The 25,863-nt window shown below is 55.4% G+C and overlaps 7 protein-coding genes across 7 annotated transcripts; 4 read left to right on the top strand and 3 right to left on the bottom strand.

Moving 5' to 3' along the window:
* Positions 1-435: 435 nt before the first annotated feature.
* Positions 436-2,307, top strand: CkaCkLH20_02767 (cell division control protein; the record flags this gene model as incomplete). The annotated part of the gene is made up of 2 exons (XM_038885486.1): positions 436-487; positions 545-2,307. 2 exons carry the CDS (start codon positions 436-438, stop codon positions 2,305-2,307), a joined length of 1,815 nt encoding a protein of 604 aa, XP_038749417.1.
* A 2,907-nt stretch (positions 2,308-5,214) lies between these two features.
* Positions 5,215-7,589, top strand: CkaCkLH20_02766 (PalF protein; the record flags this gene model as incomplete). Its single annotated transcript, XM_038885485.1, has 2 exons — positions 5,215-5,667; positions 5,724-7,589. The coding sequence occupies 2 exons, from the start codon at positions 5,215-5,217 to the stop codon at positions 7,587-7,589; spliced, it is 2,319 nt and encodes a 772-aa protein (XP_038749416.1).
* A 3,168-nt stretch (positions 7,590-10,757) lies between these two features.
* Positions 10,758-11,176, top strand: CkaCkLH20_02765 (uncharacterized protein; the record flags this gene model as incomplete). The annotated part of the gene is made up of 2 exons (XM_038885484.1): positions 10,758-10,838; positions 10,976-11,176. 2 exons carry the CDS (start codon positions 10,758-10,760, stop codon positions 11,174-11,176), a joined length of 282 nt encoding a protein of 93 aa, XP_038749415.1.
* Positions 11,177-12,072: 896 nt separating this feature from the next.
* CkaCkLH20_02764 (uncharacterized protein) lies at positions 12,073-14,547 on the bottom strand (the record flags this gene model as incomplete). The annotated part of the gene is made up of 3 exons (XM_038885483.1): positions 12,073-12,197; positions 12,251-14,272; positions 14,352-14,547. The coding sequence occupies 3 exons, from the start codon at positions 14,545-14,547 to the stop codon at positions 12,073-12,075; spliced, it is 2,343 nt and encodes a 780-aa protein (XP_038749414.1).
* A 1,104-nt stretch (positions 14,548-15,651) lies between these two features.
* CkaCkLH20_02763 (monothiol glutaredoxin-4) lies at positions 15,652-16,491 on the top strand (the record flags this gene model as incomplete). The annotated part of the gene is made up of 2 exons (XM_038885482.1): positions 15,652-16,359; positions 16,417-16,491. 2 exons carry the CDS (start codon positions 15,652-15,654, stop codon positions 16,489-16,491), a joined length of 783 nt encoding a protein of 260 aa, XP_038749413.1.
* Positions 16,492-17,053: 562 nt separating this feature from the next.
* CkaCkLH20_02762 (uncharacterized protein) lies at positions 17,054-21,288 on the bottom strand (the record flags this gene model as incomplete). The annotated part of the gene is made up of 4 exons (XM_038885481.1): positions 17,054-17,328; positions 19,463-19,616; positions 20,794-20,809; positions 20,876-21,288. The coding sequence occupies 4 exons, from the start codon at positions 21,286-21,288 to the stop codon at positions 17,054-17,056; spliced, it is 858 nt and encodes a 285-aa protein (XP_038749412.1).
* A 653-nt stretch (positions 21,289-21,941) lies between these two features.
* On the bottom strand, positions 21,942-24,036 carry CkaCkLH20_02761 (uncharacterized protein; the record flags this gene model as incomplete). Its single annotated transcript, XM_038885480.1, has 2 exons — positions 21,942-23,779; positions 23,832-24,036. The coding sequence occupies 2 exons, from the start codon at positions 24,034-24,036 to the stop codon at positions 21,942-21,944; spliced, it is 2,043 nt and encodes a 680-aa protein (XP_038749411.1).
* Positions 24,037-25,863: the final 1,827 nt, after the last annotated feature.

Raw genomic sequence — 25,863 nt, 5'->3', positions numbered from 1 at the left:
CGGCATGCCACAGCATCGCGGGGAAGCATAGTGGAGCTGGGGTTGATAAGGTGAGGGCAGTGGAGGACCGTGGCAGCACTGACAGCAGAATGGCTCGTGTGCCCTTCTGTCTTAGGTAAGCGGAAGGACCCGAGCACAGACCAAGAAGGAAAGGGGGTGCGCGCGTACGCACGGACCATGGGCTGCAGTCGTCGCAGCTGTTTAATTGAAAACCGCGACAAAACGCGCAGTCGCGACTCTGGGTCGCGTTTCCCGGCCATCGTGCTGACCCCGGCGCCTACCATATTTCTTCCTTGCAGTCCCACCTCAAGTCCACACCTCATCTTCTCCTGCCTCTATGTTCGTCAAACTCTCGAGAGCACTTTCCCAACTTGAAATTTGCAACTTGTCAGTCACGGTTGCCATTCGGATTGCTTCTTTCCTGTAATATACATAATGTCTCGGTCTTCACTACTCGGCAAGCGGACAAGGTCCGTCAAAGATCAAGGTAAGCTCGACGGGGACCTGCCAATGGTATGAACGCTCTTGCTGACTGCTCATGTAGAAGATGCTCAGCTTCCTGCCAAGCGTACCAGAAGACAGACACGAGCTTTGCGAGAGAATGACGAGAACGACGACCCAGAAGCGACTGCCGCGTCCGAGAGTGACTCTCAACTCGACGAAAACTATGTTGAGCCTCTCGCGAAGACACTGAAGCGCTCTCGATCCCAGACACTCACAAAGACGACCCCAATCACGCCACAAACCCCCAGACACCGAGATGTCTTTGCGAACTCGCCCTCTACTCCTCGACAAGTTGTCAAATCTGCTGGCAAGCTGTTCCAGCGCATGACACCGCATACTCCCCTTTCTCCCGGCTCCCTTCAAACCGTCTATCACTCTGCGCGCCAGCTCTTCGCACGTGGAGCGGATCCCGGCCAACTCGTAGGACGAGAACAAGAGCGTGAGCAGCTAGCTCAGTTTGTCCAACAATGCTCGTCTTCCAGCCCCAGCGGTTGCCTTTATGTCAGTGGGCCACCTGGAACCGGCAAGAGTGCGATGGTCAAGGAAGTTACGGAGCAATTGATGGAAGCGACCGTCGTGCGACAGGCAACCATCAACTGCATGAGCATCAAGTCGTCCAAGGACCTCTACAACACCTTGCTCGACCTTTTGGGGCACGAAAGTGATCTTTCGGAGGGATCGGCAATGGAGGCGCTGCAGAAAATGTTCGTCACGAAGAAGAAGGATTCTCCCGTCTACCTCGTCGTCTTGGACGAGATTGACCACATCTTGACTATGGGCTTGGAGAGTCTGTACCGCCTGTTCGAGTGGTCTCTGCAACAGCCTTCCAGACTCGTCTTGATCGGCATCGCGAACGCGCTCGATCTCACAGACCGATTTCTGCCACGCCTCAAGTCCAAAAACCTCAAGCCGGCCCTGCTTCCCTTCCACCCATACTCGGCGGCTCAGATCAAGAGCATCATCACCACGCGCCTAATGTCCCTGCTTCCAAAGGACAGCAAGCAGACGTCAACTCCCTTCATCCACCCTGCAGCCATTGAACTATGTTCTAAGAAGGTGGCGAACCAAACGGGAGATTTGCGCAAGGCCTTCGAAATTTGCAGACGTGCGCTCGACATGATCGAGTCAGAAACAAGACAGCAACACGAGAACGAGGCGAGAGAGAAGGTTTTGCAGATGACACCATCGCGGAAACCCCTGGGCGAGAACTCCAACATGGCCGCCTCTGGCGGGTCAAGAAGTGTATCGCATGTTGCTGCAGCTTCTCTGAAGGCGTTGACGGCAGAGACGGCGCCTCGGGCAGCCATTGGACACCTGAACAAGGTCACGGCGGCGGCTTTCAGCAACGGCACCAACCAGAGGCTCAAGGCCCTGAACCTTCAACAAAAGGCTGCACTCTGCTCATTGGTCGCTCTTGAGAGACGCAACCGATCGGCCAAGATGGTAAACGGCTTGGCAACCCCAACCAAGGCGCAGACTCTCGCACCTACGGTCAAAAGTTTGTGTGAGACTTACACCATTCTCTGCACCAGAGACGCTGTTCTGCACCCGCTGTCAAGCTCAGAGTTTCGCGAAGTCATCGGAAGTTTGGAGACGTTGGGCCTGATCAACCCGGTCGACGGAAAGACGGGAGGGTTGGTGGCGACGCAGACACCCAGCAAGCGAGGTCGCAAGGCGGCTATGCCCACGGGCGAGGACAAAAGGGTGGCCAGCTGTGTCGGCGAGAAAGAGATGGAGAACATTGCCGAGGGTGTGGGAGCTGCTATCTTGACGAGCATTCTCAGCGGCGAGGCGTTGGATTAATTATTGTATTATGGGATACCAGAAGGAGTTCTTTTGGGGAGTATTTTGCATGGCATCGGAGTCCGGAAAAGCATTGCACGTGGCGTTTAAGGGGATATGATGCGGATGGATAGACAAAGCATCGGATGTCAGCAATTGTTGTCTGAATATTGACGTATAGATGGTTGGAGGACGCGAGGGGTTGGCAGAGCAGGTGTGGAGGACAGACAGCAGCATGGTAGATGCTCGCATGCCAGTACATGAGTGGTGTGAGGAGGCATTAGAACGAGACATTAATAGCATGATACCAGACGGTTAAAACGAAACATGGAATGTGGAGAGAAGAGCAGCGCAGAGCAGACAATACCAATACCGCCCGAGTCGCGACGATGCGCGGCGCACGCTCAGATGTGAGAAGTGCAGTGAGACAATGAGGCGAAACGGAGAGGCTGCGGCTGGACGGACCGGCATCAGCACGGGATTTGATTGTACATGGTAGTTCCTCAGATGGCAACGTGTTCCCGGGTCGGAGAATTGGGTGTTTCTCCTGTGCCTCCCCAGTGCCAGCCAAGACTCGAGTGTAGTAGGTTCCAGGTAGCAACCAGATCGGGTACGATCCGCTGCCGCCCGCCACCACGGTGTAACGACACGAGACTTTCTTACTTGTCGTGCCTCTTGTTCAATCGTCAATACCTTATCTTGCCTTTGGGCTCGGCTTGGCGTACCTTACCACCTTTAAGGTCGACTGGGCATCCACGGAGAACGTGGCTCAGACTACCTACCCTTACCTTCTTACCTTCCTGCCGGGTTCAAGTCCAGACGTCAACCCTATATTTCTAACTTGCGTTCTCGTTAAGAGAGACAGACACGGGCCAGGAGCTAGGACAGAGAGGCATTTACCTACACTCGTTGCCGCCGACTCTGAAGACGCCGACTGCCAGACGAGCGTGCAAGCCAGACGCATCGGGTACCCGCCCCTATTTTTAACGATAGATGCTACTGGTTCGAAAGAGCGCCGAATGCCTGCTTCTTGTTGATGACTGTCTCAAAGAGGAAGCAACTAGCAACGCACTTTGCCCAACTCGATGGGACTATTGAGGATTGATTGGTTGCTTGAAATCGAGTACTCACTGTTCTGTTGGAAGAGATTCTCGGGCATCGGCATCTGATGGCTCAGAATATCGTGCTGGTTGTATCCGTGCCGGCACGGCAAGGCAAGACAAGCAATGGAAGCGGCAAAGGGCACGGGGCACAGGGCACAAGCCAGCTCAGACGGCAAAGCTCCGGACTGGCGTCAACATGAGTGGCATGTCACGTCTTTTCCCTGCCGCTTACGATTTCGAGTCGAGGTTCACAGTCCCGTCCCCGAGGCCACACAGCAGTTCCCTTAGTCAGGCAATGCCGCAATAGCAGCCCCGGTGGTGAGGCGAGCCGCACAAGACAAGGAATGCACCCTACGATTGGGGCTGAGCTGAACCATCCCGTCCCAGGGGGTACGTATCTGGTGTTTCTCCCTCTTTCCTGTCACCCCGTCCACTTCCACTTCCACGTCCACGTCCACGTCCGCGTCCGCGTCCCACGTCGATGTCGAGTCGTCGATACCCGTCCTCCCCCCTGGCCCTTTCATCACCCATTCTTTGATGCCGTCCTTCCGCATTAGAATGGGGCCTTTTCGGTGTTAGTGACGGCCGACTGCAAAGTTGTTGGTCGAGTCTCGACGCCGGTGCTTCCACTGTCACATTCTTTCGATTCGGCTTTTCCAAAAGACCCCGGACAACTCAAGGAACCTAGGGAAGTGGTCTCAGAGTCCGTCCGTCTATCCGTCCATCCACCCACTTATTCCACCCTCCCAGATCCCTCTTGGGGTTAGATGGGACGGTCTCTCATACGCGGTTGCAACTCGCCAGTATCCGTAATCGAGTACTTCCACGGTACTGTACCGTACATTGACTGAAAGAAATGCCCCAAACCAGCTAAAAACGAGGCCCGCGCAACGCAATATACATCCGGCGCATCAGATGCACAGTAATACGTACAACACACTACGTGGCCCCGACCACCCCCCTCTCTCTCACTCCGGATCGTCTCTCTTCATCCAAATTGCCCATAGCACACTGCCCCGTGCCTCAGGCTAGGTAATCGTTCTTCTACTGAACCCCCCGGCACACCCACGGGCAATCTGAGACTGTGAACCCTCGAGATTTCCAGAAAAAGCGAAGCTTTCTTGGCAAGGCTCCCTCTTCGCTCTTGGCATATGCAACCAAGAAATCCATTGCCAGCATCTCTCTCAGATCCCAGCCTGCTAGTATACCTGGTATTCCATCATCAAATCAATTCCCCTCCCAGTCGCTTCAGTCGCCCTGTCCCATCGCGAGCACAGCACAGGTCCCTGACCGTGACCGTGACCGTGACCGTCCCGACATACCGAGACCTCGTGGACCCGGTCGAGCCGCCGCCGCCGCCGCCTGTGTCCAATACGCACGCTGTCGCTGTCGCTGTCGCGCTTCTGACCTTGAAGTGTCTTGCGGATACGGATACTCCAGAGTAAGCCAGGCGCTCTCGCAAGCCGTGCCGTATCACTGAGCTGTCTCGCCCTCTCTTCCACCACCCACCCCCCACGCCCGAGGCTACAGCCTACGGCCAAGCATATCCAACTGCTGCGAGCCACTAGGCGCTGCTTTGCGAATCCCCTCGTTGCATGTTGACGTCGAGGGTGCAATCGTCGTCGCCTCTGCTGCGCCTCCTCCCCCATCTCCGTTCATCGCCCGCCTTCCGACTCCGACTCCAACTCCGCCTTCTCCTCCACGTCCTACGGATACCCGTCCTCCACCACTACCGACATCACCACAACCGCCATCCCCATCACCGAATCCGACAACGAACCATCCACGACACCGCCAAAGGCCCGGCCCGCAAGTCGCTGCATACATGGGCGCATATTCGCATTCCAACGGCTCCGTCGAAGAAACAACCTCGTCCGCACGCTCGTTTTTTTCTCGCTTCGCCCTGCCGATCCGCTCGCGTACGCGTAACCTCGCCGACTTCCACGTCCGCCCCGACGACCCCCACCGCCAGTACTCGGCTGGCGACCATGTCCGCGGCGCCGTAGTCTTGACGGTCGTCAAGCCCGTCCGCATCACTCACCTCACCGTCACGTTACACGGCTATGTTCGCGTTCACAAGGGGCCGGCCGTCAGCGAGCCGCCCGTCGCGAACCCCGCCTTGTCCGGACGGACGTCGGCACAATACCATGGAAATGGCTACGCCTCGCTCTTCCAGGACGAGCAGGTTCTCAGCGGCGAGGGGAGGTTGGAGGCTTCGAAATATGAATTCAACTTTGATTTAGTTTTCCCTGAAAAGGGTTTGCCAAGTAGTATTGATGTATGGACCCTACCCTTTGGCCGCGTTGAAACGCATTGCTGACGCGCCATCACCAGTTTGAACGAGGCACGATTTCCTACATGATTACAGCGACACTTACGCGACCGACGTCAATATCTCCCACGACCTCTTGCGATCGAAAAATCCAGTTGGTGGAAAAAGTAGACATTGGACCCCTCGCGCCGCCGCGTCCGCGGACGATCTACCTCGAGCCGATATCTAAAAAGTCTAAACGAAAGAAAACGAGCGGCGAAAAGAACTCTCTGGCGGTGGACACGATTGATTATGGCAATGGCTCCGACATGGAACAGCGCGAAGCCATCACACCCGATCCGGCAGCCTCGAACGACGAGTCCACGCACGATCCACTTGAGCAACCGCGAAGTCCTACACACACTGATATACAGAGCGAAGTCAGCGGCGACAGTACTATCAGCTCCAGCACGGGCATCAGCCTGACGCGGGCCGAACCTCGTTTGGGCAGCACGTCCTTGACCAATTCCAAGATGCAGGCCGTGGACGAGAAGACGATTACGGCTACAATTGAAATGTTGAGGGGCGGCGCTTTGCCCGGAGACACGGTTTCTGTCAAGGTGTCCGTTCAACACATCAAGCGAATAAAGAGCATGCACGGTGTCATCGTTACCATGTATCGCCAGGGCAGGGTCGACACAGCGCCGCCAGCCTCCATGTTCGCCGACATAATGACGAAAGAAGAGACACGCAAGCTTGCAAAGGAGGATTACTACCCGCGGTCGCGTACGGGCCTAGGTGGCCTTTCTCTAAGTTCAACTTCTTCGCTAAGCGTCTTTCGGAAGGATCTGTCGCAGTCGGTGGCCCCTCTAATTATCGACCCGGTAACATTAGAGACAACAGTAACAGCTTCGGTCAAGGTCCCCGAAGACGTTTTCCCGACAATCAAGGGTGTGCCAGGGGAGATGGTGAGCTTCAAGTACCAGGTTGAGGTTCTGGTCGATCTGGGTGGAAGGCTCGCGAGCCAGCTTCAGGGCGGTGGTCAATCAAGAGTGGCGCAATTTGCGCCTGGATCTGGCGCTCCAGACAGCAACACTGGGCTGAGTGCCTGGGGTGGCAACGTCATAGACACCGACCGGCTGCGACGCGAAAAGGGTGTGATTTCCGTGGTGTTCGAGGTTATTCTGGGGACAACAGACAGTACGCGTTTGCGAGGGCGCAGCAACACGGTGCGAACGTACCAGCTGCACGAGGAATCACTCAGCAGAGAAGATGTCTCGAGTCCTTGGCCTGTCGACGACATCTACGCTGAGGACGGCGAGGGTAACTGGCCATTGGGGACCCCTCAGAGCACCGGCGCTTTGGGTCGACGACCAACAATCACTATCCAGCCGACAAGTCCGCCAGACGAGGAGGTACAGGCGCCAGCCTACATCCCTCCTCCAGAAGTCACAGACGAGGCCAGATTGACCGATAAGGAGCGAGCACGACGTCAAGAAGAACGGCTTCTGCCTAGTCAGCCGCCTCAGTCTGCGGAAGCTGGCCCGTCTGGGCCATCAGCGCCGCCGGGCCCCAACATATACGATGCGGACGATGAGCCCTCGCCAGAACCGCCGACGCCTCAGGATCAGCACCGCGAGGAAGACCAACCTTCGGCACCGACACTGAATGACCTGTCCACGGCACGTGAAGCGCGAACGGAGGATAAACAGGAACTCGAGCGGCAACGGCTACTGAACGAGGCCAGCTCGCCGCCAGAATTCCCAGACGACTACGATGCCGGGCCAAGCGCGTCAGCGCCTCCGGCGGATGCGGCCGAAGCACCATCAGCGCCAGCACTCACGGACGAAGACGAGTACGGCGAGCAATACAGCTACAGGACAGAAGGCGGTGCTGGACAGCCCAGTCACGCGTCGGGCTCGGAACCCTTGCCGAGGTACGAGCGATGACATATCGGGCGACGGAGAGTAGGCACGAAGGCATGAAAGCATTGGTTGAATAGTGTATAATATGTGTGTGTGAGTGTGTTGAGCATTGTGCGACATCTACAAAGTACTATAGAGACACAAACGTGTGATACGATTGAGAGCGAAAATACAGCAAGCAAGATGATATTGTTCAAAAAAATTCGATATGGACCTTTGAGCACAGGATATGGGATGGCACGCTTGGCATTACGTTGCCATCAACATCACGCCTAGGGGACATCGTGGAAACGGGCCAAGTAAACGCGGTGCGATGACAATCTTGCACCCGCCCTTCCCGGCCGCCATCATTCTTGGCACGACCCCGATCGTCTGGCACCGCTGGGAACGGCGACGGCCCCCCTCCCATCCCCACCGCTAGCCGCGAACCATCTCAAACTCCCGATTTTTGCGATCGAAGGAAATCGAAGATGGTGGGAGGAAGGGGGGAAGGGAGGTTTGGGTTCACGGGATGCTCCACTCCTCGAAAATGCTTGTTCAAAAGGCTTGACAAGACGATCAAACGGCCGCCCGCTTCCTCGACACCACGGATGCCGAGAGATCCCGCGGAACAGGCAGGGTCCAATGAATTTGTTTTCACGGGTTAGTTTCTCAGACCCCTTCAACCCGAAAGATCCTTTTTTAAAAATGAATGGGAATTTGCACCGACTGATGAACTTGCCAACTCATTTCCCGACGTTTAGAGGCCAGAACGGATCTAAAGCTAAGCCACCGCGCAGCAGCTGGACCAACAACCGTCTTAGCGATACCTTGAGGCGAGGGCACTCAAATCATCAGCGCGGATTACGTCTCTGGTGGCTCTGACGACGGGATTGGTTCCCTTTCGCTGAGATGTTGCCCCTTCGGCCTCCCTGGGACAAAAGGCGGCGGGCCAGGGGTCTGTTTAAGGATGGAATGGAAACAATGATGTCGCCAGCAGGAGGAGGAGGACACGACGGGTGGACGGGAGAGTTTGGGCCCAACGTCGAGACAGCCGTCGCCGCAAAGCTTGGCACGCCTTGGCCCGGCCCTGCTCCCCCGTTTACTTTTTCTGGTTCAAGCATTTGGCTAGCCCTGCCATGCGTCCATCACCTCACCCTACCAGAGGTGCTACTGATCTACTTCCTTCTTAATGCCGACGGGAGAGAACTTGTCAGAGGAGGGAGAGGAGAACCCTTATTGCGTCCGGGTGGCGTGCAGACGGGCAGAGAAGGCCGTGTGTCGTTCGAGGCAGGTGATTCTGTCAGATGAGAGTGAAAGGAGGGCAGGCAGGCACACCGTCTAGTTCCCCGGAAACGCGGCAAATTCGATGCTTTTTCCTAGGGTCTGCTTGTGGCTGAGGGAGGTCTGGTCTGGTTTCTCTGAGGCGGTTCACTGGTGGAGGAGACGCGACGATGCTGGAGTCAGAGTGGGTGGTGGATCTGTCTCTCTCGTTCTCGGGAATGTATCAGTACCTCACATTCGAGATGGGCCACCGTCAGCGGATTGCAGGGCCCCAGGTAATCGCCGAGTTTAGTGGGGGGGTCCCGCGCGTCGCGCCTTGTCTCGATTGCTTGGAACTGAAGAATCGTTGTCGACTCCAGGGGAGGATCACGTTCGGGCCGTCGTGTGTCACTTTGGCAAGCCGCTATTACTACGTACATGTCTCACAAAACACCCACGACGTGATGATGTAAAATAGGGGGTGAATCGGGCGTGTGACTTCTTTGATTTGAGTTGGCGATTTTTTTTGGTTGGGACTTTTCGAGGCCACCGGACCTACACGTGGGCGGCAGTCTGGGAGAGTAGAGATCTGGCGAGACATGACGGCGCGGGATGACTGGCGGCCGTCCTAGCCCCCAAAAAAAGCCTACAAGCAAAGGTAGGTGGCTCGCTCTGACGGAATGACCATCGTGATTCCGAGATCAATGCCAGCCAGCGCCCCCGCGGCATATCCCGATGGAATCTACCGCAGTACGCATGGCCCGTTCGGAATCCGGGGGATGATGATGAGATCGTGGGCCAAGAACACCAAGGAGAAAACAAAAAGGCTTGAGCACTCTCGGCTCAGAGAAACGGATTCCGAGTGGACACGGGGGCGGAAAGGACGAGACCCAACTTTGACGTTTGTTTCTTCGCTTCGACGAACTGCGGTGCGCAGTTCGGGCGCAGGCCCAGAAGGCAATAAATTGATAGGACGACGAAAGACTGGCTGGTGACTGGCTGGTTACCTACCCAGCATAGTAGTCGGTCGACGCATCATCACCGCCACCAACATCACCCACCGTATGCGACGCTTCTCAAGCCAACTACGGTAAGGATAGTGTGGCTGCGCAAGTCGCTGCTGCTGCTGCTGACTCCTCACCAACTCGCCAGCATGATGGGTACGGACATACCGCCAGCTCCAGCTCCATTCGGGATTATTCGCGGGTCGCGCACTCTAGTACAAACCGCAGCAGCTACGTGCAATCTATCGCCTCATTAAACATTTGATCGGGAACTCCATGCCGATGTATCCCCGCCCTCCGTCATCGGTCACTTTCCTACGGGAGGCACCGCGTGGAATACCAGTACTACTAGACGCAGTAGCTCAACGAGCCAAATCGTATGCTAACTACGGCATATGATCGAGGCCAAGCCAAGGGTACATGCGGGAACCTACCCGGGGATGCGGAATTCAAAGAGAAAACTGAAGAAGACGGAGTGAAGAAACACACAAGAAAAAAAAAAAGCTTAGGTAGGTAGGTAGGTCTGCTACTTCGGCCCCGCTACGCCTTCGCTCTCCCCGAGAGCCACTCACAGCGGCGCCGCGCTGGGCGTGGGTAAGGGTACAGCGCGGGCGGTCTTGGGTCCCCTCGGAGAGCAGGGGTGCACAGCTTTCCACTGCCTTCTTTTCCAGCCTGGCACTGGCAGGCCCGAAGTACCTGGCACCCCAAGACCTGTCACTTGGGCCACCTGGGGGCCTTTTTATCGACACACGTTCGCCCACTCTTTTTTCCTCTGTTCTCCAAGTCTCAGCATTCCATCCTTTCTTAATCTCATACATCACCCACCATACCAAGCGTTAAAAGCTTTTACTTGAAGTTCTTATATTCTTTTTGAGTCAATCGCATTCTTGTCTCTAGCGAAGAAAAACCACATCGTTCAAGTCCCAAAAAGTTCAACAAGATAAAGATGGCCAGCAACGACTACTACAACCAGCAGCACGGCGGCGGCTACGGTCCCGGCGGCGGATACCCCCAGCAACCCCAACCTGTAAGCTCCCTCACACCCGTCCATGACCTCAGCCGAGAATCGCGATGCCGTCCAGCGCAAATGCGCCGAATGCGCGCCCGCGCTGGCGAGATTCGCTGTCACACCAGGGGACATTCCGACTAACACGAAATCAACAGGCATACGGCCCTCCCCAAGGCTACCAGCAGCAGGGCGGATACTACCCCCAAGGCGGCCAGCCCCCGATGCAGTACCAGCAGCAGCCCCCTCAACAGGCGCCCAGAAAGCAGGGCGGCGGAAACTGCCTGACGGCCTGTCTCGCCGCGCTATGCTGTTGTTGCGTCATCGACGAGACGTGTGAATGTTGTGCAGAATGGTAAGGACCACCCACACACAAAGTTCGTCTATCAGCGAGCAGTCATACTAATAATTCCGATCAGTTGCGAATGCTGCTTCGATATCTGTTAAAGAAGAAAAGACACGAATGAGAAATGAGGGGGCGGGGGGAAACGGACGCCAAAACACCTGACGTTCGACGCTGTCCGGAAAGCGGGGACCGAACGAAATCAAACTGTAATGCGCCCGCGACGCTTCAAAACGCAAGCACCGGCATGCTTTGGCAAACGAGCGAACCGACGATTTCCCACGGCTATCACGGCGCACAGAAATTGAAGCCTCCTTGAGTCTGAGAGGACGAAGTTATCATGAGATGGGACGGAAGGACGAATGATGGGTGGGGTGGTCGGACGGAACGGCGGGTAAACAAGGCTTTATTTCACGATGGGTTTATGCCAACCCTCGGTTCTTTTCTTTCCTACTATCACGAGGCGTTTTGGGTATAACGAGGCTTTTGCCGAGGCGCAATTACTTTTTGCGTAATTTGATATTTGCAGTATTTTTGACTACAAGACATAAGTACCTGTGTGAAGAAGCGTTGTGAAGGTGGAAATGACCTCATAACGCCGTTGAGGTGACGATCGATGTATTAGAGGCACGTCTAAAAGACGCGCCTTCTTGGCAAATGCTTTCCTGCGGCTCTGCACCAATATTTCTCCTGATGCAGCAACATGAATAACTTCAACTTCGAGTTTTACATATTCACATAACACCACTAAAAAAATTGAAAGAGAAGTATCGCGATTCGACCAATTTTTGTATTCCCACCAAACGCTTTGAGCCCTCTGTAACTTCACAATGTAAACAGTTTAGGGATTCAAAGCAAAACTAATCGCTGGCCGTCATAAAGACTTTTCTATCTGTTGTCGTCAAACCCTTCTTAGTTGTCCAACTGGACGTAGTTGGCAGGGAATAGACCCTGCTTTCCGCCATAGCTGCCGAACCACCAGTCCTCGTCGGGGAATTCGAGGTCCGTGATGGTAGCGTTCTCGGGGAATGAGAGCTCTGGCCAGATAGTCAGCATATGTTTTCTTGGGTATTCTGAGCAGGGGTCTTACCGTTATCCTCAGCGGCCTCGTAGTCGAATTGGGCCGTGGCTGTCCGGCCACCACCGGCCGCCGGCGCCGGCTCCGGTTCCGCTTGAGCCGGCGCGGGAGGGGGTGCAGCTCGCGCCGCGGGTGCTGGCTCGGGCTCGGGCTCGTCGTCGACAAGCTCTACGTAGTTGCTGGGGAAGAGTCCGCTCTCGCCGCGAGAGTTGGTGCCCATCCACCAGTCCTCGTCAACCATCTCGATGTTGGTGACATACTCGCCCTCTACAAGCTCGAGCTCGTTGTCCTCGGCCTTCTCGTAATCGTATTGAATCAAAGCACGGTGGCCGCCGCTTTGTGCTTGACCTGCGGCAACCTGCTCCTGGCCAAACTCCTGCTGGGCAACAGCTGCCGCGGCGCCACGACCGAGGTCTTGCGTCTCTTCCTGAAGATCTTCCTCTCTCGGGAGCTCCTGCTCGATCTGCTGCGTGGGAATAGGCCTGGGGGGGTCTCTCTCGACAGGCGCTTCGAACTCCACCTCTTCTCCACGGGCCACGGGTTGAGCGACGCGAATTGGCGAGTCGGGCTCCTCCTCCTCTTCCTCCTCCGGTGCAGGCCGAGGGGGCATACCGGGAAGAGCAAATCCGCCGGCGGGAGGGGGACGGCTGTCGGCTGACGGGGGAGGAGGGGCTTCCTCCTCTTCCTCGTCGTCGCGAGAAGCGTAAGCGGCAGCGGCGGCACCAGCTCCAGCAACACCAGCAGCACCGACAGCGATGGGAGCTGCACCCTTGAAGCGGTCACGAAGAGCACCGACACCGCCGCTGGGAGAAGTGGGCGCTTCGCGTTCCTCGCCGGTGTTTTCTTGGCTGATCTTGCCAGGGATGCCACGGCCGTACTCGCCAGTCTGAACGGTAGCCCAGGACTTGCCAGCGTAGCCACTCTTCCACTCTCCGCTCTTTTGCACGCCGATGGGGGAGGTGACCGGGGGCGACACGACGTTCGAAACCGAGCCTCCTTGCTTGCCCTTCTTCTCAGCCCACAACTGGGCAGGAGTCTTGCCGCCCTGGTCGGCGAACGTTCGGCTGGCAGCACCGACGGGAGCAGCAGCTGGAGCGGCGGGCGCACCGAATCCAAGACCACCAGGGGCGGGGGCCTTGGTGCCGGTGAAGGTTGATCCACCGAACTTGTTAGCGACCTTGGGTTTGGGGAGAGATGTCAGGCGTTCTGACTGAGGCTGGTTGAAGGCAGCACTGCGCTCGGCCAAAGACCTGGGGCGTTCGTCCTGTTCCGCGGCGGGTTCCGGCTCAGAAGGCTTTTGTGCCTTGGCACGAATGGCCGCGATATCAACCTTGCCAATAGGTTCATACGCACCCTTCACCGGGGCCGGCCTGTCATCGTTCTTCTCCTTCGCGGCCGCACGGATAGCAGCAATATCCACCTTACCAATTGGTTGATACCCGCCCTTCACAACATCGGCTTGGTCTTGTTGAGAGTTGTTTCCGTTGAAGCCGCTGGCCGGCTCTTGTCGTTGCTTCGTGAGCTCCGCCATGTTAACCTTGGTAGGCTTGTATGCAGGCGCGACCTTCTCCAGCTGAGACCTGGTCACCGGCGGGGCGTCAGCACCCCAGCCATCCTCGTCAACGTTCGCGGGCTTGCGGTTTCGGGCGGCCACGATTGGGTTGACGGATCCGACCGATGATGTGGTGGGAGTGAAGACGGGCTTGGAAGCAACTGGCGGTGGGGCGGGGGAAGCCGTGGAGCCGCCTGCTGAGTACTTGGCACCGGAGGCATCGGCAATCTTGCGCATGACGCTCTCGGGCTCGAGATCGCTGTCTGAACGAGCGGTGATCTGGACGTGGTAGCCGTGGAGGATCTTGGAAACGGCAGCAGTGTGCGTGGTGAAGTAGCCCTTGGTCCGCTCGGGGACACCGCCTCCACACCACGCAATCAGGGCGTTCTTGGGGAGACCAGAATTAGGGTCCTTGACCTTGACAAAGGCGAATTGGATGCGACCCTCGTTAAAGTCTTCGATCAGATCCGAGAGCTCGCCATCTGTTGCGCAAAAAGAACACCTGTCAGCCTATGTCCCGCCAAGCGACGTCGGAAGCTCGGGAGGGGGTCGGAAACCTACCTCCAGTACTTTGGACCTTGAGAACGCTCTCCTTAGCCCCAGTATCTTGGAAAGCGTTGGCCAGAGGAGCTTGAACCGAGAACAGAGCCCATTGAGCATATGTCGGTGAGCTCGAGCTCGGGGGCGGGCCGTTGATGACTCCCTGGTAGCTACTCTTGATCGAGGGTCCGTTTGTGGACAGGTTGAGTGACGCCATTGCGAGTTTGGGCTGCGAGCTTAACCAGCGGCGGTTTGGGTCGAGGACGTCGAGAACTGGGTGAAATTGGGGGGAAATGAACAAAAAGGAGGGGAGACGGAAGATGGCAGGTTGTAAAGATGTCCGTCGGAAAGTCGCCTGTGTCTTACGGGCAAGAAGCTGACGTAGCAAACCAACCGCCTGTATTGCAGAGTCGTGGACAGCCGAAGGTTGGAGAGGCGCAGCACAGGTGGAACTAGAACTTGGAGGTGAAGCACGGTCCCACTGACTTCAATACGCGGGCAACGAGTTACGCAGTTGTTCGACTTGCCAAGTGTCGAAGCGGGGCAGGAAACACGCCTGAGAGAGGCTGACAACCCGTAGGGCAGCTTTAGGCAGAGGGGTACAGTGGGTTCAGGTACGAACACAGGCGGAGAGGCACAGCATCTTAGGTACGAATACAGGTAGAACTGCCCACGTTGAGTATCCGCTTGCCAACGAGCTTCTTGCCGTTCTCGCTCTCCCGAGGACGACCCCTCAGTTATGCAACTAAGTAGCATGAAGTGCCCGCAAGTCTGTTGAAGTTAGTCAGCATCTCAGCTAGGTCATATCTTCTTCTTACTAGATCTTTTGATGGCTTATTGAGATATTTCCACCCAATGAGATTCCTGCCGTTGTCGCTCTCTATGTGAGCCTCTGCTGTGCTGAAGTTAAATTCCACTTAGTATGCAATTATACACCATAAATCTTGCGCCAAATGACGCAACAGCATAGTTACCTCAATACAAGCATGTTTTCACCCGTGTAAGCCGTCTTTTACCGGCGGAAATTCGCATATCCATCAGAATTCGCAACCACCCAAAAATCTCGCTCACGAATTGCCCCTCCAAATACCCCTCCACGTATCGGAGACCCGTGGTTTATCAGCCGTTGGCTCATCCATTTCGTGATCCCGCGCCCAGCCGAACCTCTTCCGTACTTCGGAAACCATTTCTCACTCTCAACCTCCCCCACGCGACCCATCCCGCGACCTCCCCATCCCGATTGCGCTCCTCGAAAGCCCGACTCCAGCAGACCCCCTACAGATTCGCGATCCACGGAAACCCCCGAAAAAGAAAAGCAACAATGTCGACGATCACCGAGATCACCAGTCTCCCCGACTGGGAGAAGCACATCGCCTCCACGCCGCCCTCCACCCTCCACATCATCTCCTTCCACGCCCCCTGGGCCGCCCCCTGCGCGCAGATGGCCACCGTCCTCTCGACCCTCGCCTCAGAATACCCCGTCACCAGCCCGCCAGAGACCTCCTGGGTGTCCGTCAACGCCGAGGAGCTCAGCGAGATCAGCGAGACCTACAACGTCACCGCCGTGCCCTTCCTCGTCCTCCTGCGCAACGGCCAGGTCCTCGAGACCGTCAGCGGCAGCAGCGCCGTCAAAGTGCGCAACGCGATCGAGACACACGCCAAGAAGCCCTCCGCCGGCGCCGGCGGCGCGGCGGCCGTCAACGGCAACACCGGTGTCGAGAATGGGCCCAGCGCGATGCAGGTCGACGAGGCTGTGGACCCGGCCAAGGCCAAGGAGGAGCTGTTCAAGAGGCTGGCAGACCTCGTCAAGGCGGCGCCGGTGATGCTCTTCATGAAGGGCACGCCGAGCTCGCCCCAGTGCGGCTTCTCCAGGCAGCTCGTCGCGATCCTGCGTGAGCACTCCGTCAAGTACGGCTTCTTCAACATCCTGGCGGACGACGAGGTACGACAGGGACTGAAGGAGTTCGCGGACTGGCCTACCTACCCCCAGCTTTGGATGGACGGTGAGCTGGTCGGCGGGTTGGATATTGTAAGTGCACTGCGGCTTGCTCGTCATAATGCGCAAAAGCTTACATCTCAATTACAGGTCAAGGAAGAGATTGCCAACAGCCCCGACTTCTTGGGCCCTTACAGCATCAAGAGTAACGAGACTGCCGCATAGATGGACGAGGATACATCAGTTTATGCAAACAAGCAGCACTCATCACAGCATTCCGGCGTTATCCATGGACTCGTTGGTTGTCAACATACCCAGTTACACTCGCGTTGCGCCCTCGTTGGTTCTATTGCCACCGATTGCTTAGTCTCCCCTTCAAGCGCCGTCCAGCTTTTGGTAACCCTATCAAATGCGACTATCATGAACGACAACAGTCCTCAGTCGCCTCTCCAGTGTCAGTAAGTCTGTCTTGTTGCAGGCAAAAAAGCACAGGCCAAGAGATGCATTTCACTTGCCAGTTATTCATGATTATGGATGTTGGAAGGGAGTAGATGCTCGGTGATTCTGGACGGCAGGGCACAAGAATGGCACCATGATGAGAGATAAAAATCAGGGAAGTTTCCACCTGAGCAATGCGGATTAGTTACGAGTATAATGAAAATTTATTGAAGCTATCTGTGTTCGCATGGGAGTGACCCTGCAACGCTGTCCACAACGCTTTCGCTGAGCGGTCAATTCGGGTCGTTGTCCAAATCGTCATCCCCGTAGCTCCAAGGAGCCAACGAGGTCAATATAGGCCGTCTATATCGTCGTCACCGTCATTCGAAGGAGGCAACGAGTCCTGAACACCTGTGGTAGAACCCGGAGCCTTACTCAAGCTGTCATCACTATTGAGGCCCGGGTCCTCTTCGACGTCCAAGTCCCCTTCGGCGTCCAAGTCTCCTTCGGCGCCCGGGTTCCCTTCGATGTCCAAGTCCCCTTCGGCGTCCAGGTCCTCATCGGAGTCCAGGTCCTCATCGGAGTCCAGGTCCTCATCGGAGTCATCGTACCCTCCCGCTTCCGCTTCGCGTTTGAGAGTTTGCACCGTTTGCAGGCCGTACTACCGCCAGTGTTCCAGGACTGGCTCCAGAAGACTGATGTCTCGAGTCGCATCGTGTATGAGAAATCCAACGTTGGGCCACGGAGCCTTTGGTCTGTTGTCCTTAGTACCATATACATTACTACCAGCGGCACGTCATTAGTTTGCATTTTCCCGTAGCAGTGCGAGGGAAGGCGAATCGAGACCTACCTTGAAAGATAGTGCAACACTCGAGGGTATAGGGCCTCTCGAACGACCTCCATTTCCATGGTTTTGATGAACGCAACGATCACCAATTCGTCGGTCCGATTCCCCTTCTTCTTCTTCTTTTGTACCCGGCAAACAGTCAGGTGAAGCAGGTTGTTGCCCTCAGTTAGAGTTGGGTTGATCAGGCGTGTAATGGCCTGTTTTGGCGTTTCTCCCCATCGAGGCGCGGGAAGAAGGAATTTGTCGCAGAATTCGTGCTTGGGTTTATGATTACGGGCGTCGTCCATTGTGTAACCTTGAATCCCCCATGGTCGGCCATTCCTCGCCTCTGTCTTTCGGAACTTTGTCATGCGGGAATTGCTGAAGCTAGCACCGTATCCCGTGTAAATGACAGGGAAAAGGTCCGGATTCATGTTGGGTAATTCGGAGGCGGAATAAACTGCGGAGGGCGATGACGGCAGAACTGGTGGCGAGGCCATGGTGGGGAATATTGATGGAGGGGACGATTATGGATGATACTGAGCGGGAGTACGATGATGGAGGATACTGATCTGGAGTATGATGATGAAAAGATGTTAGAGAGATCAGGCTTTACGAATGGGAAGAAGTTTGCAGGCGTCGTACACACGGGGTTCGACAATGTCGATTCAGGGTTCAAGAACAATCTGTGAGGACGGAAAGAGCGCTGCCCATCACAGGACAGCAGGTCCCGTCAACAGCATGGCATGGAAAGACCTGCCGTCATCCCTGCAACGAACGTATCTAAAGAGAAGGTGAAGACTCAAAGACGGAAGTCTCAATCTTAGATATCATGTCGGCGTTGGACCTGCTCTTGTCGACCACAAAGGAAAAAAAAACGCGCGGAATGACATGCATGATCACCCTTCCAGCTATAGAAGCAGAAGAAACGAGCAATCTTTCGACTTAGGACCGATATTTGACGCTGTTTTGTCCTGCAGCAAGGCCTACCTTGAGAAACAACCGAAAGATAGCGGGAAACATGCACAAACAAATAGGCGTCATGATATAGTTTGGCAGCCGGAATCATCGTTGCTGATGCCAATAGATGACTTCGTCACTTGCCCTTTTGGATGTCATGTTCACGGAAAGATGTCCTCGACGCAAAACAAGACCCTCGAAATGTTGCAGTAGTGGTTCAATTTCCATGTTTTCCGGGCCTTCATTGCCAAGAAGCCCTTGATTCGTACACAACGAGTAATACGACCTCTCTGACCAGTCCCAATACGCTATTTCTAATTGCTTCTCGCTGTAAAGACACCATAAGCTTATACGAAACCCCAAACTCCATCATGTCCGTGTCGTCCATCGTGACCTAGGTCCCTCAGTGCGGCTTCTCCTCGATCGAGAGTATCACGAAACACCTGATCTTGAGCTTATTATGCTGCAGGTGCAGAGCCTTGAGCGGAAGTTGGTGGTTCATTGCCAGTACTGAGTCGATGAAAGGTCTTAATAAGGTCCGGAGAACCAGTCAAGGATGAATGCGAAGATTCTCCCATTTGACCGTTGGGTTCCTGAACACGACCTATAAGTTGCGGATCAGACAATTGACGGAAATTTGTGTGCTCTTGAAGTGCAGTAGTTTGTTGATCAATCTCATCAGTCGATTTGGGCAACTGAGCTTCTTGGGTGGCAACTGGGGAATCCTGAGCGGAAGAGCCAGTTTCCTGAGAAGTAGCCTGCTGTTGATCCGCAGATTGTTGAAGGAATGCCTGCATAGCATCTGCTGCCTGGCGGTTTTCTTTCAACGGGAGCTTGGGGAATCTCCGGGCAAAGAATTGTTGTATGGATGCCCGATGATCTGGTAGCTGACCATTAGGTCCCAACGGTAAATAGAAGAATCGTCGAGAAGGTTTCTGTTCAAGAGCTGTGAATCAATTTTGGATTCATAACAGACGACGTGGCCTCGGAGTTGGTTGACAAATACCTGCTGGTCATGCTCCTGAACAAGAGTTGCATCCGGCTGAGATGGAGTATCGTTCACCAAACTAGAATGCTGGGGCGATTCGGGGAAGGCGAAGACGACATCCTCCGCGTCGGTGAGATCCTAGCACATGTAAACACCGATAGCAGTCTGTCCGGCACTGAGGTATTCCGAAATAACAATTAGCAGAGTGCTTCTCTTTGTCTTGTCTTGCTTTCCAGAGGAGAGGAGGTGTAGGATGGGAAACAGGAAAAGCAATGTAGATTACTGTGAAAAATGACGACGAAAAGCACGCACCTTTCCAAGATTTCAAGTATACGAGGATACACCTGACGTCGAAGGGTTTTGATACGTAAATGGGCGACATCCGACTTGCCATCTCTGTATAAATCGTCGTCGCTGGGAGGTCGTACCTTGATATGGACAATGGTATCAACTTTGAGAGGATCAGCGAACCGGGAGTTTGTGGCATTTGTCCGGATTAGCCTGGCCTATTGGCACATCTTGACTTTTGTCGCCCACTTTAACGGGACGTGGCGGACGACTACCCCCTTGATCACCTCGCCCATAGTCTGAGATTGATTCCACGGGAGCGGGGCATCCCAGAGATGCGGGAGAAACTGGGCACCACTTGTCATTCCGTAGTCGGGATGGTCAAGAAGCGCCATGTCGTCGGTGAAACACCAGGTCGCAGTAGGTTGGTAGGATGGACTGAATCCGCCCCCGTATTCGGTAGCGCGAATATTGAGTTGATTTTCCGCATCATTATAAGTGTACGGGATTGTCCTGAACATCTTGACGCGTGCGTCGAACCAAGAAATCGGGGACGACACGATTGATTTGCTCTCCGAATTGAGGATATTTGGTATAAAACCGATACTGGTTTGAATGAAGTTGTATGCAGAGAGGATGACGGAGAAGATGGCACTGGAAAATATGTTTTCTCAACTTGTAACGGATCCCACACGCCATATAGAGACCAAAACCGTTGCGTACTTGCCTCCAATGCTTTGGAAGATGCTAATTTGGTGCTGTTGCTTCCAAAGCGAGAAAGACCTCAAGAAACAAGAAGCTACGCCCCGGCAAGACCTCACGAATGGAAGGAGAAGGGGGAATGAGAAGGGACTGTCACGGCAAAGAAAGAAGCAGTATATGGGATTCCATGCTCTTTTAACTTAGGAACCTAAACCTGCCAATCTTACTCGTCTCACTCGAGAAGCCGCATCTCCTTTTCTGTCCTTCCTCGTCACCGGTAGAGGCAGCAGGGGCCTGAAGATCCGAAAACCAAATAGACACCAACCTTCGTAGCTCCAGCACTATTCACAAATGAAAAGTCAGCAAACTTCGTGGTTCAGGAAGTCACCAGTTATTCAACAACTTACCTGGCAAGTACTTCAAGAACAGCCGGGTACAAGACCGATCGAAGCCACTTGATCTCGGTGTAGGGTTCAACGGTCTCCGTCCGGTGCACGGCGACATAGACCACCTCGTCTCCCGGATCTCCTCGGGCGCCGACGTCGATCATCTGAAAGCCCGTGACCACGCTCCACTTGATCTTCCGCTCGTCGATCTTCTCCATGATCATGTCGCCGAGCGTCTTCTGCCCGGGGATGATAGCTTTGTCCCAGATGTCGGCGAGCGCACGGCTGACAGGGGCGGCACGGAAGTTGTGGCAATCTATGACCACGTCTTCATACTTGCTGGCGCTGGGTGTCTTCGGCTCGTAGGTTGCGGCGTTGAAGCCTGCCCCGTAGGTGGTGTACCTGATACTGATGGACGGTGTTACTTGAGCCATGCTTGAATGATTATGATGCTTTTGAGAAGAGGGTGAACTTCACCTTCTGTGGCGTGTGATGCTTGAAGGATTCCCGACGGCCAAGGTGGATTAGTAGGTTCGCTATACAGGTGCTTTTTGACCGCTTAAGTTTTTGAGGTGCGTATGAGTTGGGAAGGCACAGTCTGTAGTTCAGCATAATAGGCAGAAGGCAGCCAGTGAGTACCTGCGTTATCAGCACATCAGCAAACAAGTCACCACCGAGGCTTGCATCACACGTAGACATGGAGAAGTTAGCTGGCATTATGGGAGATTGATTTGATGATTATGGGAAGGAGCTTTGCTCATTGAGGCAGCCCGAGTCACTCCACAGAGATAAACGGGTGTCCAAATGGAGACAGCTAGAGACAAGAACAATAACGGCAGACAATAAGCCCGGTAATCTGGGGTTGGAGGGTTTTGAGTTACTAAGACGACGAAGTCATCAGAGCTTGAAATTGAAGCACGATGCTGGCCCGCTGTTGAATACCCTTTTTAATACATTTTACTTCGTGTTGCTAACCATTTGGGGCCAGTATCTTACAATTATGGACAAGGAAAACCCCTAGTATGTGCCGTTTCTCGCCTTGCTCCTCCATCCCATTATCATGTTATCGTTCCTCTCCTTTGGTCGCCTAGAGGCTAAATGCGATGGTCAAAGCCGCAGCAGTGCCGATGAGAGCTGCGAAGTAACCGTTGTGTGTCTCCCTACTTCCTCCAGATGTTGTGAGGACCGAGGCAGGGGTCGTTGCGAAGACCAAGCCAGTTGTCGGGGCAGCGACGCCAGCCTGAGCCTGAATGTTGCTGGCGAGAACCATAGAAGTCATCAGCGAAGATGGGAGCGAGACTATGGCACCAAGACGAGGAACCGTCGTTGGTTCGGCGGGCTCATTCAGCTGTGGGACAGCAGTTGGCTGGATGTTCGAACCAGAAGACTGGGAGGCTCCTGTCGAAGAAGCTCCCGCGGTGCCTCCAGCCCGGTTGGCTTCAGTGCTGCTTGCTGATGCCGAAGTCTTTTCACCAGTTTTCGTGTCAGCACCGCTGCTCGTGGCAGGAGTTTGCTCCGGCGCGGCCGGGCTGGAGGGCTTCGCTACGGATGATTGAGGCGCACCAGACTGGACTGGATTGAGAGGCGGCGTAATCGCTGGCGGAGAGACTCCAGTGGGCAAAGCTGCGGACGTCTCCGCCGGAGGAGCGGCTTCCGGAGCTTTCGAAGCGCCAGCATCGGCCGAAGGAGTGGCCGCCGGGGGAGCGGCTTCTGGGGTTGTCGGAGCACCGGCATCGGCTGAGGGAGTGGCTTCGATCGGGACGGGAACAACAGCAGCGGGCTCGGTGACGGGAACTGCTGGCAATTCGGCTGGAGTGCTGGTGTTCGCCGGAGCAACAAGAACTGGTGGTTGAGTAGCAGCAGGCGCCTCGGCAGGGGCGGTGGTGTTCCCGGGAACAAGAACGGCCGGCTGAGTGGCGGACACGGCTGGCGCTTCGGCGGGCGTGCTGGTGTTCTTGGGTGGGATGAGAACTGGAGGAAGAGATACGGTGGGAACGGCTGTGGGCACGATGGAGACGCGGCTTTCTTCAGCAGGGGCGGTCTGAGCAGGAGCCTCCTTGCTAGCGGGAGCGGTTTGGTTGTTGATAGGAGCAGGCGACTTGGTTGAGGGATCAATAGTCGAATAAATGGGTGAAGGCGCAGCCTGTGTACCATTGTTGGCAGGCTGAGTAGCAGGCGGTTTCTCCGGCGCAGCAGATGTCGCAGGAGCGGACGGAGCAGGATTGCCCGCACCAGGGTCGATAGTCGAGTAGATGGGCGAAGGCGCAGCCTGGGTCCCGTTGTTGGCGGGCTGAGTAACTGGTGGTTGCTCCGGAGCAGCTGAGGTCGCGGGTGCTGAGGGGGCAGGATTGCCTGCTCCGGGATCGATAGTTGAGAAAATGGGTGACGGTTCCGCCTGAGTGCCGTTACCAGCACGCTCGCCGGTGGCAGGCTGCTCCGGCGCAGCGGAAGCGGTTGGGGCAGCAGTGGCATCAGCATTGTCACCACCACCATTGCCCTTTCCCCCTCTGCCCTTACCCTTGCCTTTGCGCCGGCCGCCGGTAGCAGGAGTGGTTTCCGCAGGAGCAGTCTCGGCGGGGGCAGATTCGGCAGGAGTGGCGTCAGCAGCAGTCGTCGCGGGAATTGTGCCGTTGGCGGGAGCAGCCTTGGCAGGTACGGCTTCAACGACGAGCCCGGCAGGAGTGGCATCGGGAGGCAGAGGGCCAGAGTAGATCGTCTTCGGAGGAGCCGGCGGCTTGGTGAGAACCTGGACTTCGGCGCCGACATACGTCTGAACGACGGGCTGCTCGGTGAGTTGGTTGATCTTGAATGCTTGGGACATGACGGTAGTCTGAGCGGAATCGGTGATGACCATCATGAAACTGTCAAAGGCCGCGATGGAGGCGTCAGGCGCCCAGTACAATCGGCCGACATTCTGGATTTGCTCTGCCAAAGCCGTTAGTAAAATCCCTCCCATGATCCGTTGCGACGGCCGTACCTCCAATCCTCTCCGCGACAACTGAACCATCCGTCACGCCATTGGGTACCAGATCGATGTTGATAGGTCCCTGTAAGCCCGCCGTCTGCCATTCAATCTGGAACTTTTCGCCAATGTTGAAATAATCTCCTGCCAAGGGCTTCGTGAACTGGGCTTCGGCGAAAGCTATGCTTAGCAGCAGAGCCAAGGACTTCGTGTAACGCATCTCGTCGGATATTTTTAGTCGATAGAAAAGTCGTACCGGGTTGGCTAGTCGTCAAAGGGCTCCGAGAAGAAGAATTAGAAGAGAAAAAAACGGCCTACTAGGGCTCGGGTATCGTGGTCGAAACGGAAACGAACGTAACGAAGGGATTGCTTAAGAAAAGCTGGCCTGCAGACGGTGTCTAGAGAAGCGAAAACATCAACCAACGATCAAAAAAGATCGTCAGTTAGAAAAGAAGACGAACAAGTAATGAATGAGAAGTGAACAAGGATGGATGGAAAAACCAGACGAAAGGGAGCAAGAAGAGCCTTCACAAGAGGCTCGAACTCTGGGTCGGTGGCTTTGATATGGATCTCGCGTGTAAGTCGACGCTACCACCCCAGACAGGGGGTTGACGGAGAGAGCCCCCGAACGTCATCTCAAGCCTCAAGGTTAAGAGCCAAAAGGCTCGGCAGGGGTGCTGGGGGCGTCTCATCGGCCGACACACGCTACTCTGTACGAGTCTTCGGAGCGGCGGACGAAGTCGCACGATAGGCTGGGTGAATGGGTCGGGGGGCCTCGATGTGATGGGGGCATTGAGTGCATTGAGAAACATTTCTCTCCGAAGGTGGGCCTAGCCACCCGGAGGCACCCAAGGCGGCGATGGAGGATTGCGAAACCACGGCACCATTCATCGCGATGGGGCGGGTCGTGGGAGTGGTGCGGAGGGAGGGGAATCTCATAAGACGCGAAGCCTGGTTTCGCGATCCCGGCCTGCTGCATCGCTTGGCCGCGATCCAGCTCGGCGCGTCGTCACTAGCCGCTTGTGTAGTGGGAGAAGCCGCACTGCGCAACGTTGCGGCCCGAGATCTCCTCCACGTCTGATTTTCTTTACGAGAAGCACTGCTTGCTCGTAGCTTCTTGATTCTCATCGTAGACTCGCATTTAAGCTTGAGGTCTTGCAGGGGAATGCAGGCAAACTCGTGCAGTCCGTTTCTTCGTCCAATGCTCGTTTGATGACCAGACGGGATTCGAGAAAGTCTCGATGCGTCAAGGAGGTTGAAGTCGGGATGACAGGGGCTAGTGCAAAGCGGCGGCTGAGACGTCGTCCTTGAGCAGATCAAACTTAAACCTCCCGGCCGGAACCAGGTGGACGAGTGGAGCCACGTTAAGGGACTGCACTGGTGACCCAGCCAACTCGCTAACATTGCGCACTGACCATTCCCCTGTCAACGCAAGCCGAGTGTTCTGGGGATGAACCTCCCTGTATCACCATTTTCTCCGTGTTTGACGTTCCAGTGTCATCGACTGTGAACTCGATGGCGTTGATCGTCCTCAGCCATAACATGGTAGGCAGTCGCTCTAGGCCACACTGACAGCTCAGCCAAATCCTTACGTGGCAGTAGTCCCATCCCTCTGTGATTTGAATAAGCAGCCTAATACCCACCGAGTTGAGATGCCTGGGAGCTTGTGGAATTGCAATCAACGCAAGGCGTATTTAAGCTTATGAAATTAAATTGCTTGCTGGGCATCTTGCTATGCTAACCTTATGTGGTTGGGTTCAGACGGAAATCTGTGTCGCGGTGGATCGACTTGGGAAACGCACCCCAGGAACTTGTACCCCTGACCTTAAGTGACCCTTAGCGACTGTCGTCTTCGGCATTCTCGCATTGCCACCACCAGTATTCCTCTCGTCTGCAGTTGAAGCGTACCTTCTTCGACAATATCATATAGGTAATCCATACACCAAGCCACGAGGATCCGTCATCATGGTTATTTGTAAACAGACTCAAGTGAAGTGCCTCTAGGCAGCAAAACTCATATCATTCTCCAGTCGCCTATTCGTGTTAT

The sequence above is a fragment of the Colletotrichum karsti genome (genome assembly GCF_011947395.1).
Source record: "Colletotrichum karsti strain CkLH20 chromosome Unknown Scaffold6, whole genome shotgun sequence".
Classification (NCBI taxonomy): domain Eukaryota; kingdom Fungi; phylum Ascomycota; class Sordariomycetes; order Glomerellales; family Glomerellaceae; genus Colletotrichum; species Colletotrichum karsti.
This window is presented reverse-complemented; position numbering and strand designations above follow the sequence as displayed.